This window comes from Plectropomus leopardus, chromosome 12 (genome assembly GCF_026936395.1).
Source record: "Plectropomus leopardus strain MGB_pleo_1.0 chromosome 12, ASM2693639v1, whole genome shotgun sequence".
Classification (NCBI taxonomy): Eukaryota; Metazoa; Chordata; class Actinopteri; order Perciformes; family Serranidae; genus Plectropomus; species Plectropomus leopardus.
The window spans coordinates 9428797-9443464 of record NC_142187.1 but is presented as its reverse complement, the minus strand read 5'-3'; the positions used below and the strand labels follow the sequence as shown (position 1 = coordinate 9443464).

Below are 14668 nucleotides of genomic sequence, written 5' to 3'. Positions count from 1 at the left end.
TAAGTGCTAATTGAGCTGCCCGCTGTCCTGACCCTGACCCCCGGCCTATTCACAGGGTCCCGTTCTCACGGCCGTGACGCACCGCTGGAAGTAGCCTGTGGGTCCCCCGCCCACCCTCAGCCTGACAATGAGGGTCACCACCTCGCTGCCCACCATCTTGACATCCACCCCCACGTTTGACAATGGCCCCCGGTGGCCCCGGAGTTGCTCACAATGGGCGGACGCGCGTGACAGAAGTGGTAACGCGGCTTCTTAAAATGCAGAACCAGGTCTGGTCGGCCTGGCTGCATTAATCTGGCATTTTGGCATCCGGAGGCCAGGGTCAAAATCGATCCGATTTAAGAAGGAGAAAGATGATGAGGTTTAAACTGGACTCCTGTGAAGCTGCATTCAGAACTGCCTTCATTTTATATATCAAATACGAAAATTAAACATTCACTCATAAGTGAATGTATGTAGCTCTGTGTGTTTCAATTTATAGTAATACATTTTTTTTACATTTTACTTTTACATTTCAAAAGGACATATTGTACTTTTTACTAAACAACATATATTTGACAGCTGTACATTTTACATAAAAAAAACATAATCAGCTAGTACAATCAAATCCATCTGTTCAGATAAAATTATGCAATAATATATTAAGGGGTTTTAATGAGCTTCATATCGACCACAATGTTACAATGTTTTTACATATCAGTAAAAATATGATGATAAAAAACAGGCCACTGTGCCATAATAAGTACTTTTATTTATATGACTGACTTATATGTACATAATATTCCATTACTAATATACATACAATAATTGTAACATTTCTTAGAGGTATTATTAAAATATCTAATAATAATAATAATAATAATAGGAGCTTGGTAATTAATAAATAAATAATTGAATAATTCAATATATATATATATATATATATATATATATATATATATATATATATATATATATATATATATATATATATAAAAATACAAAGTGAGTGAATAAATAATAGTATTTAAAACTATGCATAAATATTTGATGAATAAATGACTGAGTGGAACTAATGGATTTGTCATATCACTGAAATGGCCCATTCAACATTGGATTATATAACAGGCAAATACCATACATAAATATTCTTGTCTCCTTTATGGCACAGGAAACCTGATCCTTTTAAGATCAAATCTAAAAGCAAAGAGTGACACACACCATGCACTTATCACCTCTGCATTCATTTAAAAAATCAGCATTGTTTAATATATCAGTGCAGAGGTGATGCGAATGTGTGGGAATTCACTGTTATTCTTGGCAATATGAATTATTCTTAAGATATATAGAAAAAAAAAATGGGATAGACACAATTGTTAAATCTTTTGTATCTATACTAAAATGTGAATTTGCCTTTGACAGCTAACATGAAATTGCAAAATTACAATCCAACTTGAAAGGAAATATAATGATTGAATATTATTTTATTTAATGTATTGATGCAAAACTTGCAACTAAAGTGGAGAAATTATTTCCCACCCCTTAAATATAGTTGTGAGTCAGAAATTTTTAGTTTGGTCACACTGACTACTAGGCAATGTACCTACAATACATATCTGTCATCACCCGGTTTTAGTGAATGGCTTTTATTCCATTAGCATTTATAATATTCTCAGATTTTCATTATATATTTTTAATTTTTATTTAATATCCTTAGATGTTTTTTTTTCCATATTCTGAGTTTTTGATTTCAATTTTCTCATGCTATATCTCAGTGTAAAGCAATTCACTTCAACAGCACCACAAACTGCAGCCTACAGGATGACTATATTACAGGATTTCCTTCAACCACTGGACATAGTTCAATCTTTAAGCATTTCTTTGGCGGGCACTGTCGTCTTACTGATGTGTTCGCACAGATTAAATCAAATAAAGCTGAATTATTTTTAACACAGCTGCCAAAAGCGTTCCACCAAAACACACAAGTTTGTGACAGAAGAGATGGACGTCGGATCGCTACCATCCACTGCTGAGCGCCTATAAATGATGACAAAACGACGTCATTACAATGGCCGTGTAAAGCTTAATGTTTCAGAAAAGCACTATAAACCCTGGCCGGGGGGATAATGTACGCTTTGGGATGGATTGATATTCTAGTTGAATATGACAAACGACGCTTTAAAGACGGTCCGCCCACGCTATTGCACTTTAGCTGAGAGGACACCATATTTCATTTCGAGCACGTTCTGTCAAATGTTTGCATTAATAACAATCGAGGCTCATCCGTGACCCTGCAGAGCCAGCGGGAGCGGCGGGCGGGAAATGAGAACGCCAACAATAGCACTTAAAAACAGAAGAGAAGCCGTTGCATAATCAGAACAAAGTGTGTGGCTATGTGTGTGTGTGTGTATGTGCGTGTGTGTGTGTGTGTGTGTGTGTGTGTGTGTGTGTGTGTGTGTGTGTGGGTGAGGATGTGGGGTTGCAATTATCAAGCAAGGATAAGATGTTGGATAAAAAAAAAAAATAGACAGCAAGCTACTCATGTCAGTTGTTTAGTGTGTCTGTGTGTTTGTGTGTGTGTGTGTGTGTGTGTGTGTGTGTGTGTGTGTGTGTGTGTGTGTGTGTCTGGAATCGGGCCGAGGGAATATCAGGAAAGTCACTCTCTCTCTCTGGACTGACAGCTTGGTTAATGGCAAACATTCCTCCTCTCTTTATTCCCCACTTCATCAACACCCTCGCCTCATTACTGTGAGTCACACTGTAGCCACACACACACACACACACACACACACACACACACACACACACGCACTCCCACACACCTTCACAATGTCTTCACTGCTGGATTGCACTCTGAGAGATTATTACAGAGACCCTCTCCATGCGACAGAACAGGCTGAACTGAGTCATTCTGATTTGGAGGATCTTGAAACCGAAACACAGAGGAACTGTCTGCACCTTCTTCAGACAAGAAAAAAAAGATAGACAAAATCACCTGACAATGACTTCTGCAAGGAACACACATTCACCACTCTGCTGGATTTAGCTTCTCAAACGCATCATGCAGGTTTTGGAGCAACATATGCTGACATCCAGATGACGTCTTCACTTTTTCAGAGACATCCATGCTTATTCCAGCAATAAGAATGCAAAGCTACATTCTGCATGTGTTACAGCAGTGTGGCTTTGTAGTAAAAGAGTGCAAGTACGAGACCGGCCCACCTGCAATCCACACCTGTCTCACGCAATACAACAATGGATACCCTGGGCTGTCGGACAACTGAAGTTGTAGATCAAGCAAGAATGTAATAGAAAATTCCCCTTTCGAAAATTCAACAACTAGTTTCGTCAGGACCAAAACATTTACTGAGTGCTGTGAAAACACATGATGTAAAACAGTGGTAAACATGTCTTAACACAGATAGTCTTTCAACTGCTTAGTGATACGTGGTTCTACCCATATTACTCTTTTTCTGGTTTTCCATTTGAAAAAAATCTATTGGTAGTACCTCAGTACCTCAGTTTGTGTTTCTAGCCCTGCCTTCAAGACTTAGATCAGTGTGCTAGGTATGAGCAAAAAAAAAATCTGAACGGAATGGAACAATTCTATTGGTATTCAGAACTTTTGTCAAACGGAATGCAAAAATAACCATTATAAAGAGTAAAGGAACCAAACTGAACTGGAGTTCAGGCTTATGTTTCATGCAGTATTGTTATATCAGCTGAGAACGCTGCCTACACTGAGGGGGTATTTTCCAAAGTTGAAAACAAAACAGAGGAAAGCACCTGGTACCAAAAGTAAGTTGAGTCAAGTCAAACGATGCAGTAGAAAAGAGGCCCTTGTTTCCACTTAGCTACCTGGACTGGATGGACTCTTTAAGAGACAACTCATACTGTCCAGCAATACAAGACTGAAGGCCACACTGTTTGTCCTTTTGAGAAAACTTATCAGACTTGTCATATTTGCAAAAGGCATTAATAACCTGACTCATTTCCCAAACACAACAAATATCTGACGCCTCTTTTTCTCTCCGTGTGTTTTTAGGCACACATCCAACTTTCCAATGGATTTCAACAATAAAGCCAAACAAACATGGCTGCCTGGAGATTTGTGACACAAAAGACAATGCTGCTGCCTTCCTTTCAAAATGGGCCAATACCAAATTCTTACCCAAACTAAACCAAACTCAACACAAAGCAATAGAAGAAGTTGCCATAAAGTGAGTGGGTACAGCAGAATACACAGTGGAAGAAAAAAAAATTTCACTGAGGAGTCATAGGTTTTGAAAAATGTTCATGTGGGGCCTCAGGTGCAGCAGCAAGCCAGTGATAATGGCCTGTCTTTATCTCTGTCAGTATAAAGACAACATTACTCAAGGAGAACCTACCAGCCACGTTGGCCACATCTGTGGTGCTGACGTTCTGAGTGTTCGGGCTCACTTTGAAGGTCACAGCGGGGCCCACCACCCTGTGAAACACACACATACACACAGTCAGAAGCCTTACGAAAGACATCCTCTCAATCTATTTTCCATGGTGGGGAGGTGTTGTTTTCCAGACGGAGGGAGAAAAGGAGTGGCGCTCATTAAAGCTCAGCCATACGTGGTGCTTGAGAAAAAAAAAGAAAGCTTTAACCTGTGGCGATCCTTTAGGCTGCTGCAATCCCCATCACCACCGTGAGATAACCTCTTGAATCTCAATGTAATGCGCCCGGCGGCATTTAAGCACGCTGGGAAATGAAGAGAAGGGGGTCGGGAATGAGAGGATCTTGGTCATCAACAACAGAACGCTCTGATACGTGATTCTTGGATGAGTGAAGGCAGCACGATACATTTACATTTTGATTTGACGTATGGTGATTGCACATGCATATAGTCGTGATGGATGTAAATTACAGGTGACAGAAAGTAGGGCAGTGAGAAAAGGCAAGAAGAGAGACAACGTGCAGAAAAGGGGCAGAGAGACATCTGTATTTTTTCTATGTGCTGTTTTCCCCATGTTCATCCAACATTCATGCCAATAAAGCAGCTTGAATTGAAACAGCGAGGGAGCGGCGGAGAGAAGCTGGGTGGTCAGAGGCAGAGCTGAGTCTCCCAATGTGATTAACCTTTTGTTTTTCCTGCTGTAATTCAGACTAAAAGGCCCAGCAGGAAGATATATTACCGGGTTCCCCTCCAGGAGGTATTGTGCGCTGCTATAGGAAGTGACTGCTACTGTAACAACGCTATTGTAAAATATGGTGACATCATTAATGGAGCAGGTCCCATCCTAAAGCTGCTGGTTGAAAAAATATGTCCAAAATGTTTTCAGGGATTCAGAAAAGTGGTTTTCATTCCAGGCGGATGGATTTAAATTGGTGCACATTCATTGTTTTTGGAAGCCATGGGGTGTGCCTTTTCAGTTTTAGTAAAAACAGGAAAAAGCAGACTAACTGTCAGATTTTAGGGATTAAAATGAAATAAAAATATGAAATACCAGAATAAAAAAGAAACAAATTTAAAAAAAAAAAAAAGTTTCAGCAAACCTCTAGCTTCTTTCTATTCTCAAAACTGCCAGACACTTGCACTGGTAGTAAACAAAATATTTATATATATATATATATATATATATATATATATATATATATATATATATATATATATATATATATATATATATATATATATATATATATACATACATATATATATATATATATATATATATATATATATATATATATATATATATATATATATATATATATATATATATATATATATATATATATATATATATATATATACATATATATATATATATATACATATACATACATATATATATATATATATATATATATATATATATATATATATATATATATATATATATATATATATATATATATATATATATATATATATACATATATATACATATATACATATATATATACACATATATACACACACACATATATATACATATATATATATATATACACATATATACACACACATATATATATATATATATATATATATATATATATATATATATATATATATATATATATATACATATATATATATATATAATCATAATCATTATTATTAGTAGCAGTACATGAATTAAGTTGTAACAGCAAGAGCTAATGACGAATAAAAAACAACTTAGCTAACAAACAGTAATAATATAACAAACAACATGACAATACGGCATGCAGGGTTCCAACAAATTTTTATGGACAAATTTCCCAGAACTTTTCCATGACTTTTCAAGAACCCATAATAAATATGTATAACACAAACTGAACTGAATTGTAGAGTTTATTTTTAATATTACTGACTGTATCAAAATAAAACAGAAACCTTTTCTAATTTTTACTATTTGGTTATGTCCATATTCACTTCAACCACTCCAAACTACAGGCATACAGGCACAGTGAATATATTGTCCTGTATATGAAAAATAAGCAACTAATAAATAAAAAGCTTCATAAGCACTAATAAAGGGCTGCCAAGTGTGAGGGAAAATTATACAGGTTATGCTGTTAATGTATTATTAATGCAATTGATTATAAACTCATTTCTGGATGTAAGTAAAACAATGCAGCAACATAAGTATGAAGGCATATGTTCTCTAAGTCTTCCAGTACAGTCCATCAAAATATTTTAATAAATATACCGAGTAAGCCTTATAATGCAATCTGCCTGCTTTCAATGCATGCATGTTGCTGACCAACACAATTATGACTATAGCTGAAAATGAGCTATGAGCAAGTACTGTTGAAGACAATATATTCACTGCAACGTTAAATTACATTGAAGGTTGAACACGGAAGATTGCTGTAATAATGAATTTAATTTAACACAGCAAAATTCCATGACTTTTCTAAATGTTTCAATGATTTTTTATTAATTCCATGACTCTTCCATGCCTGTAAAATGAGACTGTGAAAATCCATGACTTTCAAGGTTTCCCATGAATATGGGAACCCACGTGCAAATTTGGAAATTGCGTCCACTTCTTGTTTGTGAACTGCGCCATGGATGGCTTTTGCTTTTTCATTTCCTGTCGCTCTCCACATACACTCTTCTCACTACTTCCCTTATATTTGAGGTTTCTGAATGCCAGAAAATAGTTCAGCACTGTTACTTTTGACTGTTGCCCTTTTGCACAAAATGTCCCACAGGCAGTCATATTTAATCAAAAATAATAAACAATAACACAGAAGAGCACCGAAAGGATCATTTTCTCTTTGATATTTGAAAATAATACACAAAATTTGTCCCAGGTGGCTCAATGGAAACACTGGCTCTAATTTCACGACACGCTTTCTATCCTCCCTCACCGAGCTACCGTCAGGTAAAAGACTCTAAAGTGTTTTTCAAACCTTTGGATTAACAGCCTCCGTTTGACATTCTCAGCCATGCACTTTTTTTCAGATTATTGTGGGGTTTTAATTGGGTTTTTTTGGTCCTGAGGTCAGTGTATCAGAGAAAAACACAAACAGCCACAAACTCACATTTACTTCATGCAGTAGTAATGTTATACTATTCCAGCATTTAAGGTGCAATAACAAACTAATTAGCCTGGGTCAAATGAATGATCCCCAGGGGAAATCTCGATGAAGCTAAGTGCTTGACAAAGAAAAAAAATAAAAATAAAACACTTTTTTTTGTCACGTTTGCTATGAATTCCTCAGTTTAAAGTTCTCTGCTACTGTATTCCAAATAATATCCTTTTTTAAACTTTAAACATAAACTGAGGAGCAAAAGGGACAAAAATGACAAAAAGAGCCTCGGTCGGTCTGTCTGAGGAACTCCGCACAACAATTCAGCTCATTTTTTCTGACCATTATTTCTCCTCTGAGGTACGAGGCCGATATATTTGTCACGTCTATGAAGTGATTTATCAAGCCAGTGCAGGCGAAGTCTCCGTGTGTGACGAGGAGGGAAAATCGCTCATGTTGAGTTGATCACATATCCATCTGTCGGCCTCTGCCACCCAGGGCAGCTCCCACACAAAGACACCACATCGACTTTGAACCTCGTAAAATAACCTCGTCACTCACCGGGCCCAGAGAAGCTCACACGAGGTGATTTCTACATCATCTAAAGCTCATATTTATCATTTGGACAAATGTTTTCGGAAGCCTTCAACATGGTGATCATCATCCATAATACATATCAATAGAAAATATATATATTAACTTAAGGTAAATAAGAAGTAATAAATGCATCATTGTTGTTATGCAAGCCTTGATGTTTTTATCATCGGCTGATAAAACCATATCAAAGTCATTAATGTGCTTTAAAATGTATTTTTCATAAAGCTGCTGAATAATCGGATGAGTTTGACATTTAGAAGTTTGTATCTAACAGCAGCATTATGCTGACTGATTGCATGGAAAAACAAGAACGTACTGCAGATGATGATGATGATGATGAAAACTATGTATTTTACTATCTAAAAAAGTGACAGCTCAGACAGAATGATAGACAACAGAAACGAATTCTGTCATGTTTGAAGAGATAAAACATAATTTTAGTCTTTGCTGGAGAGGATAAAAACACTTTAATTCACTGAATGCTCCTTTTAAACGGGCACTGAAGGATGAACCTGAACTACTTTTTCTACTTCGTAAAGGAGTTTTAAGTGTTTTAGAAGGCAAGTAATAAAAACAAGGAGGAACAAATACCCTGAAACCACAGTGATGATAAACATTAGTCATAAATTTGTCAGTGGCAGAAGAAGCAGTAAAGTCCTCATGAGACTATAGTAAAAACCACTAAGTTAAGCTTACTTAAGCGTCCAAACTACTCATTATTAAAGAAGTTCCTCTTGCTCTGTTATGTCACACATACACCCCACATCAAAGGGGGTCCTAAAACAATGAAAATCCCCCAAAAGTTTGCATTATTCCTGATTTTCTGAAGGATTTCAGGTTACAGGATTACAGGCTCTATACAGATTGAGAAGCATCTAATTTTCTGGACAACGTTTAAAGTCATAATGTCACTGAGCTGACACAAGGCGGCCACTCACATGTCCTAAAAGTTCACACTTTTGGGATACAAGATTTTCTCAAAATACTCATAACTTGTGAGTTTATCAGATGCTGTCAGAAAAAGATGAATCTAGAAAGTAACTCGAGCAATGAGATGCTGTAACAAAACTACAATCAAATTACAATGTGTCTGCAAGGAAAGTCTCCAAGAGCAAAAGTGAAAAGGTGTTTCTCCACTGCAAAAACCCCAAATTTAAAAAGCCTGCTTGATTCATAATTGAGTCCTAAAAAAATAATTTTCAAAGCTAAAAGAAAAGACAGTCACATATGTACTTCTTTCACATATTTTCTTGGATCAAATGAAAATTTCTTGCTGATACAAGCCATTAATTTCTGTTGTTTCAAGATGCTGAGGTAATTTCAATAAAGTTGCATTATTGAAAATCAAAAACAAATTGACTTGATTCATGTATTTTCTTGGATCAAGTGAAATATTCTTGTTTAAAAAAGTTATTTATTTTAATACTGCACTCATTTTGGTTCAACTTTATTTTAAAAAAATGTTCTAGAAAAAAATATCACAATCAGAAATAATTTATTGATGTTTTATTAATTGTGGAAGGTAGCCTCCATTACCTTTCTACACTGCAAAACTCCATTGTTTCTAATAATGAAGGAAAATAACTATTTTATTTTATTTTACCACAAATGTACTTGCTTCATGTGTTTGCTTGGGCCAAGTGACATTTTATTGTTGGTACAAGTTTTATTATTTTGATAAAACTATATGTTAAAAAAATAAGTACTACAACAGACAAAAAGACTCTCTACTTATCATGGAGATTTTTGATCAACTTCGCTTTTAGATTTAAAAGTGGGGCTTAATGAAGCTTTTATCCAACATCAGCTCGTAGTGATGACTGCATATACATATTTAAAGTGAGTTTTGTATCAAAATCAAGTTCAGTTATAACGGTGGCGGCAGATTTTTTCACTTGTTTCAAAAACATAACCATTTAAGACTCCACAAGAGTACAAAGTGAGTGAAAAAGATGTGGATTTCTGCAGTGTTCACCATCAGTCTGCATCCGGTCCATCACCCTCATCATCCTCACCTCCAGCCAGCTCAGGCTCACTCTCTCCTCCTAGTGGCGGCTCTTTGATATGAGCCTTCAGCTCAGACACAGACATTACATCACCTCGACCCTCCTGTTTTAAAAAAAAATACCCACATCCAGTCTACACTCAGTGACAGTTATGCAACAGCCATCATTATTCGGCGGCCAGCTACAGTCAAAGGCTCTGCCAAGCCACCCACATCAACGCTTCCCTCCCGCCCGCCGCTTCGCCCTCAACCACTACCAGGCCACCACGCCAGCTAAAAACATTTCCAAGGCCTTTTTTCGCTGAAAGCGCTCACCGTCAGTATTATCTAATCAGTATTGAATTGTTCCAAATGAAACGCAAGGGTGTGAGTCACTCTCCAGGTTTGTTTTGTGTCCTGGCACACAGTGTGTAGGCTCACTTTTATGATTTATATGTTTGCCAGTATGGACGTTTTTTTTTTTTTTTTTTTGCTGCGGGCTCGCTGAACCGCCGCTGCTCTCTGGCTCCGGCCCCCGAGAGGAAACTGTTAGAAAAAGGGAAGTTTTGTTGTCTTTTTCAGTGGCTAGGGTTGTGCAGGTCGCTGACTACTTTGTTGAGAGACATTTTTGTTGTTGTAATATGCTAATCTGGTGCTTCTGTGTGAGGTGGAAGGTTGAAGTGCCTGCGGTGTTGCTGCCTGGCAAATGGATGAAAGGGACTTTGTTCAGTGGCTGAGGTGCAGGATAAGGAGAAGAGGGAGGGACACACACACACACATATATATATATATATACACACTGCTATGACTTTATACAGTACTTTTGAATCAGTCACAGTCAACACGTATTAAACCTCTTTGACCCATCCATCCAATATATAAACCTTTTTTCCACCCTAATAGTTAGTTTTGATTTTATTTATCAAGTTTTTGAGATATCTACCTGTAAGATATTTGCTTCTACATAAAAACAGTGGCTCATGGAGAAATTTGATATTTCAGAGTGGTACATTAGCCCTTTTGAAATGTGGATCGACATCAGTTTTCTTGTTCATACAGAAGCCTTACACCAAGCTGTTAAAATCTGAGAAAATTGGTTTGATTTCTTTTGAAAACATGGAAAAGGCATAGTGCATCTTGGCAAGAAATGACCCCCAAAATTAGCAAGATATTGGTAAAAGATACGAGAAGAATGACCTGCAAAAGAGAGAGGGGAAATTGTTTAAAAAATGAAATAACATTCAAAAAAATCTTAGGGAAAATGTAAGGAGAACTGCATATATATTTATAATAATTATATATTTATATACATACAGAAATATATTCATATTTATTTTAAAAGTCATTTCCTTGATTTTTTGTTTGTTTGTTTTTGTCTTTCTTTTTGGTTATTTCCAGGAAATTTTCTTGTAACTTTCACTAACTTTTTTGTAATGTTTTTGGGTCATTTCTTGCAAAGTTGCTCATTTCCATCTTTTTATGTTCTCGAATGCATTTTGCTCACGTATCAAAGGCTTAAATTAAACCAATGTGCATGACCGGAAACCAATGTGAGGAAACGTATCAATTCTATATGTGTGAGCTCGACATCTTAACAGACGTTCAGTAAATGTACGATACTTCTAAAGACCCAGTTTGTGAGCTGAGTTCAGTGTGAGAGAATAAAATAACTCAATTCTACTCTCAGGACAACATAGTTACGTATTTGTTAGTTATTTCATTTGAGGGAAGGGAACATGTTGTGCAGCTACTGGAACAGAAAATGCTTCACACTGCTGCTGTCTCTTAACCCCAAGTCTATCACATATTCATGACACCTCACCACGGCAGGTTTATATGTTTATGTAGAAAATTTTACGAGTGCTTGAGACAAGTCTTACCAAAGAAAAAACATCATGTTTTTCTCTTTTCATAAATTGCTGTCCAAAATGAGACAACTTAAGAGACATAAAAAAATGCATGTATATTACATAATCAAATTTAGATGGTTATGTTTTCGAGTAAATATGATGATTGGATTGTGGTGTAAAGAAATACCACTATACTCCAGTGGTAAACTTACTCAAGTACTGTACTTGGGTAATTAACCTCATGCCATCTTCTATTCTACTGCACTTCAGAGGGAAATATAGTACTGTTTACTCCACTTGTATTATTTAATAACTTTGGTTACTAGTTAGATGAAATAATTAATTTATTGATTTGAAAAGTAATTGGAAACCATTTGATAATTATCTAAGGTTTTTGTTGTTTTGTTTTTTTCCTCAGAAGATTTCATGGTTCAACTGAGATGTGCTGCTTTTCCTTTTAATTATTTCAATTATTTTAATTAATTTTTTTTTTTTTTTCTGCACGAGTGCTTTTACTTTTATCACTACTACCAATACATTTAGTGATTTTACTAATATATTTCTACATAAGGGACATTTTCAGTGCAGGGCTTTTGCTAGTAACTAGAATATTTTTACAGTATATTTTTTAGTACTTTTACTAAAGTAAAGGATCCACTACTTGTGCTGACATGGCATTTACAGCATCACTAATGTTTAGTGGTGTTTGTTTTTTTTTCCTGTAACCCCAGTACTGACGCTCTGGAAAATGTTTACTTTGGTTAAGTGTATTTATTTAGAAGTGTGTTGGTTTTACTACTGCATAACTTGTTCTTCTTAAAGCCTTTTTTGTGGCATCTCTTCAGTTCTTGACATGTGCCAGAATCTTTGCACATGGCACACGCCCTTTCTTATATAGAGTTTAGAGGGCATTACCGATACTTATAGGTGACTTATGACCAAGCAGGATTCATCATTCAGCACACCTGGGTAAGAGCAGATGGTGAGAAAGTTAACTGCATTCGGAGCTGAGTTCTTAATTTTTTTCTATTAATGGAATTTTTAGATAAAATGTAAGTAAAATGTATGAGAATGTTGTTACATTACACTGAATGTATTAAACAGTGAAGGAAACTTTGCCACACATAAGTTGAATTATTCAAACAAGAGACACTACTTGTTCTTCTGCCGCTGACGGCGTTACAGTTACTTTGATTGTTGCTGTCAGTGTAATTGTCTAACAAGCAATAAGAACTGCTTTAACACCAGACATTTTAGGCTATTATTTATAAAATGCAATTGTATAAAAAGAAGTGACAAAATCGGCTGGTATGAGGATATGATGTCAACTATTGTGTCATTTTCTTCATATTAATGCAGTAACCTGCCTTTTTCACTCTTGTTTTAAGATTTCATCCAAATGTCACGAAATGCATTTTGTGCTGTCAGGCTTTGTTCAAACCCACATGCATTTATTCTATTTTTATTCCAGTGGAGATACCAAAGTATCAAAAGCTTCTGTTCAGTTTCTGAGCTTTATGTTGGGGCAATATAAATATATAAGATGAAGCACGAGATATTTGTAATATTTGAATTTGATGGAGCAAGCCGCCATAAAAACTATGGCATCTTGCGGCTGAATATTTCTTTACGTCTCTGAAGAGCTGGAACGTCACGCCCAGTTGATAGGGATCATTTTGCTAACCTTCGGTCTATATATTGGGATACATGATGGGAAAACTGGATTTGAGGATGATTTGAGGACAGCTCTGGAAACTAGTTGTTGGTAGTGTTGAGGGGCAGGGCAGGCTGGGTAAATCAGGAGTGTCAGCAGGCTCAGTGTCAGGCTAAAGCCTTTGTCTCTGGGCTTACTTATTCTGGTGGAGGTGATTGCCGTTGCCACAGCGGTGAGGAGCCGGGCGGCCTTGCAAAATAAGCGTGGCGCCTCTGACAAATTGTCAAGGCGGCTCCCCCTGCTGGGCTTTCACTGTGCTCGCAACAAAAGAAACCCCCAGCTTTCTCCATCTCTCTCCTCCCTCTCGGTTTCTAACTCTCTCTCTCTCTCTCTCTCTGTCGCTCTCTTGCTTTCTCTGCCTCCAATCCATCACTCTCCCTAGTGTGCAGCTCCCTCCTTTCATTCCCAGAATAGGAGAACAAAGACAAAAGGTGCATTAGAACAGGAGAACAGTACGGGCCACCCAGGGACTCAATGCAGCAGCAGAGCAGCACGGCGAGATGCCGCGGGAACAACGGGGCCTGGGTGGTGGGGGGGCGGAGAAAGGGAGGGTGTGTGAAGGTATGCGTGTGTGTGTGTGTGTGTGTGTGTGTGTGTGTGTGTGTGTGTGTGAGAATCGCACGACCCAAAGCCACCCAATCCCCACCTGTCTGCACACACTCGCTAACACATGAATGTACACATGAATTCTTTCTCTGTCAATTCGAGTTCAATTCAATTTGAAAGCTGCTTTATCTGCACTGTGGAGTGAATTTACAGCATGGAAACCTCAGTACACACACACACACACACACACACACACATACCCTAACAGAATTTGTGTACAAGGATAAAATCAACACATTGCCATGGTTTATATTGGTGTAAAAAGTTTTCACTGGCTGCTGCAGAGCCACATAACCTCTTCGAGGACAAACAACATTGCCAGACATCGAGTGACTGTCATTGAAAAATCAATACTTGTTAATACCATAAAAGACGCTGTACTAACAAGATAACAGAACAATAATCCAAAACGATTCTGCACAGATCACAGTAATTACTAT

General features: G+C 36.9%; 1 protein-coding gene across 2 annotated transcripts in view; it reads right to left on the bottom strand.

Moving 5' to 3' along the window:
• The window catches only part of slco5a1b (solute carrier organic anion transporter family member 5A1b), a 259950-nt gene that overhangs the window by 171540 nt on the left and 73742 nt on the right, over positions 1 to 14668 (bottom strand). For both annotated transcript variants that reach the window (XM_042498012.2, XM_042498014.2), the window contains exon 11: positions 4368 to 4447. In XM_042498012.2, the coding sequence (XP_042353946.2) occupies positions 4368 to 4447 (80 nt within the window). The remainder of the gene's footprint in view (positions 1 to 4367; positions 4448 to 14668) is intronic.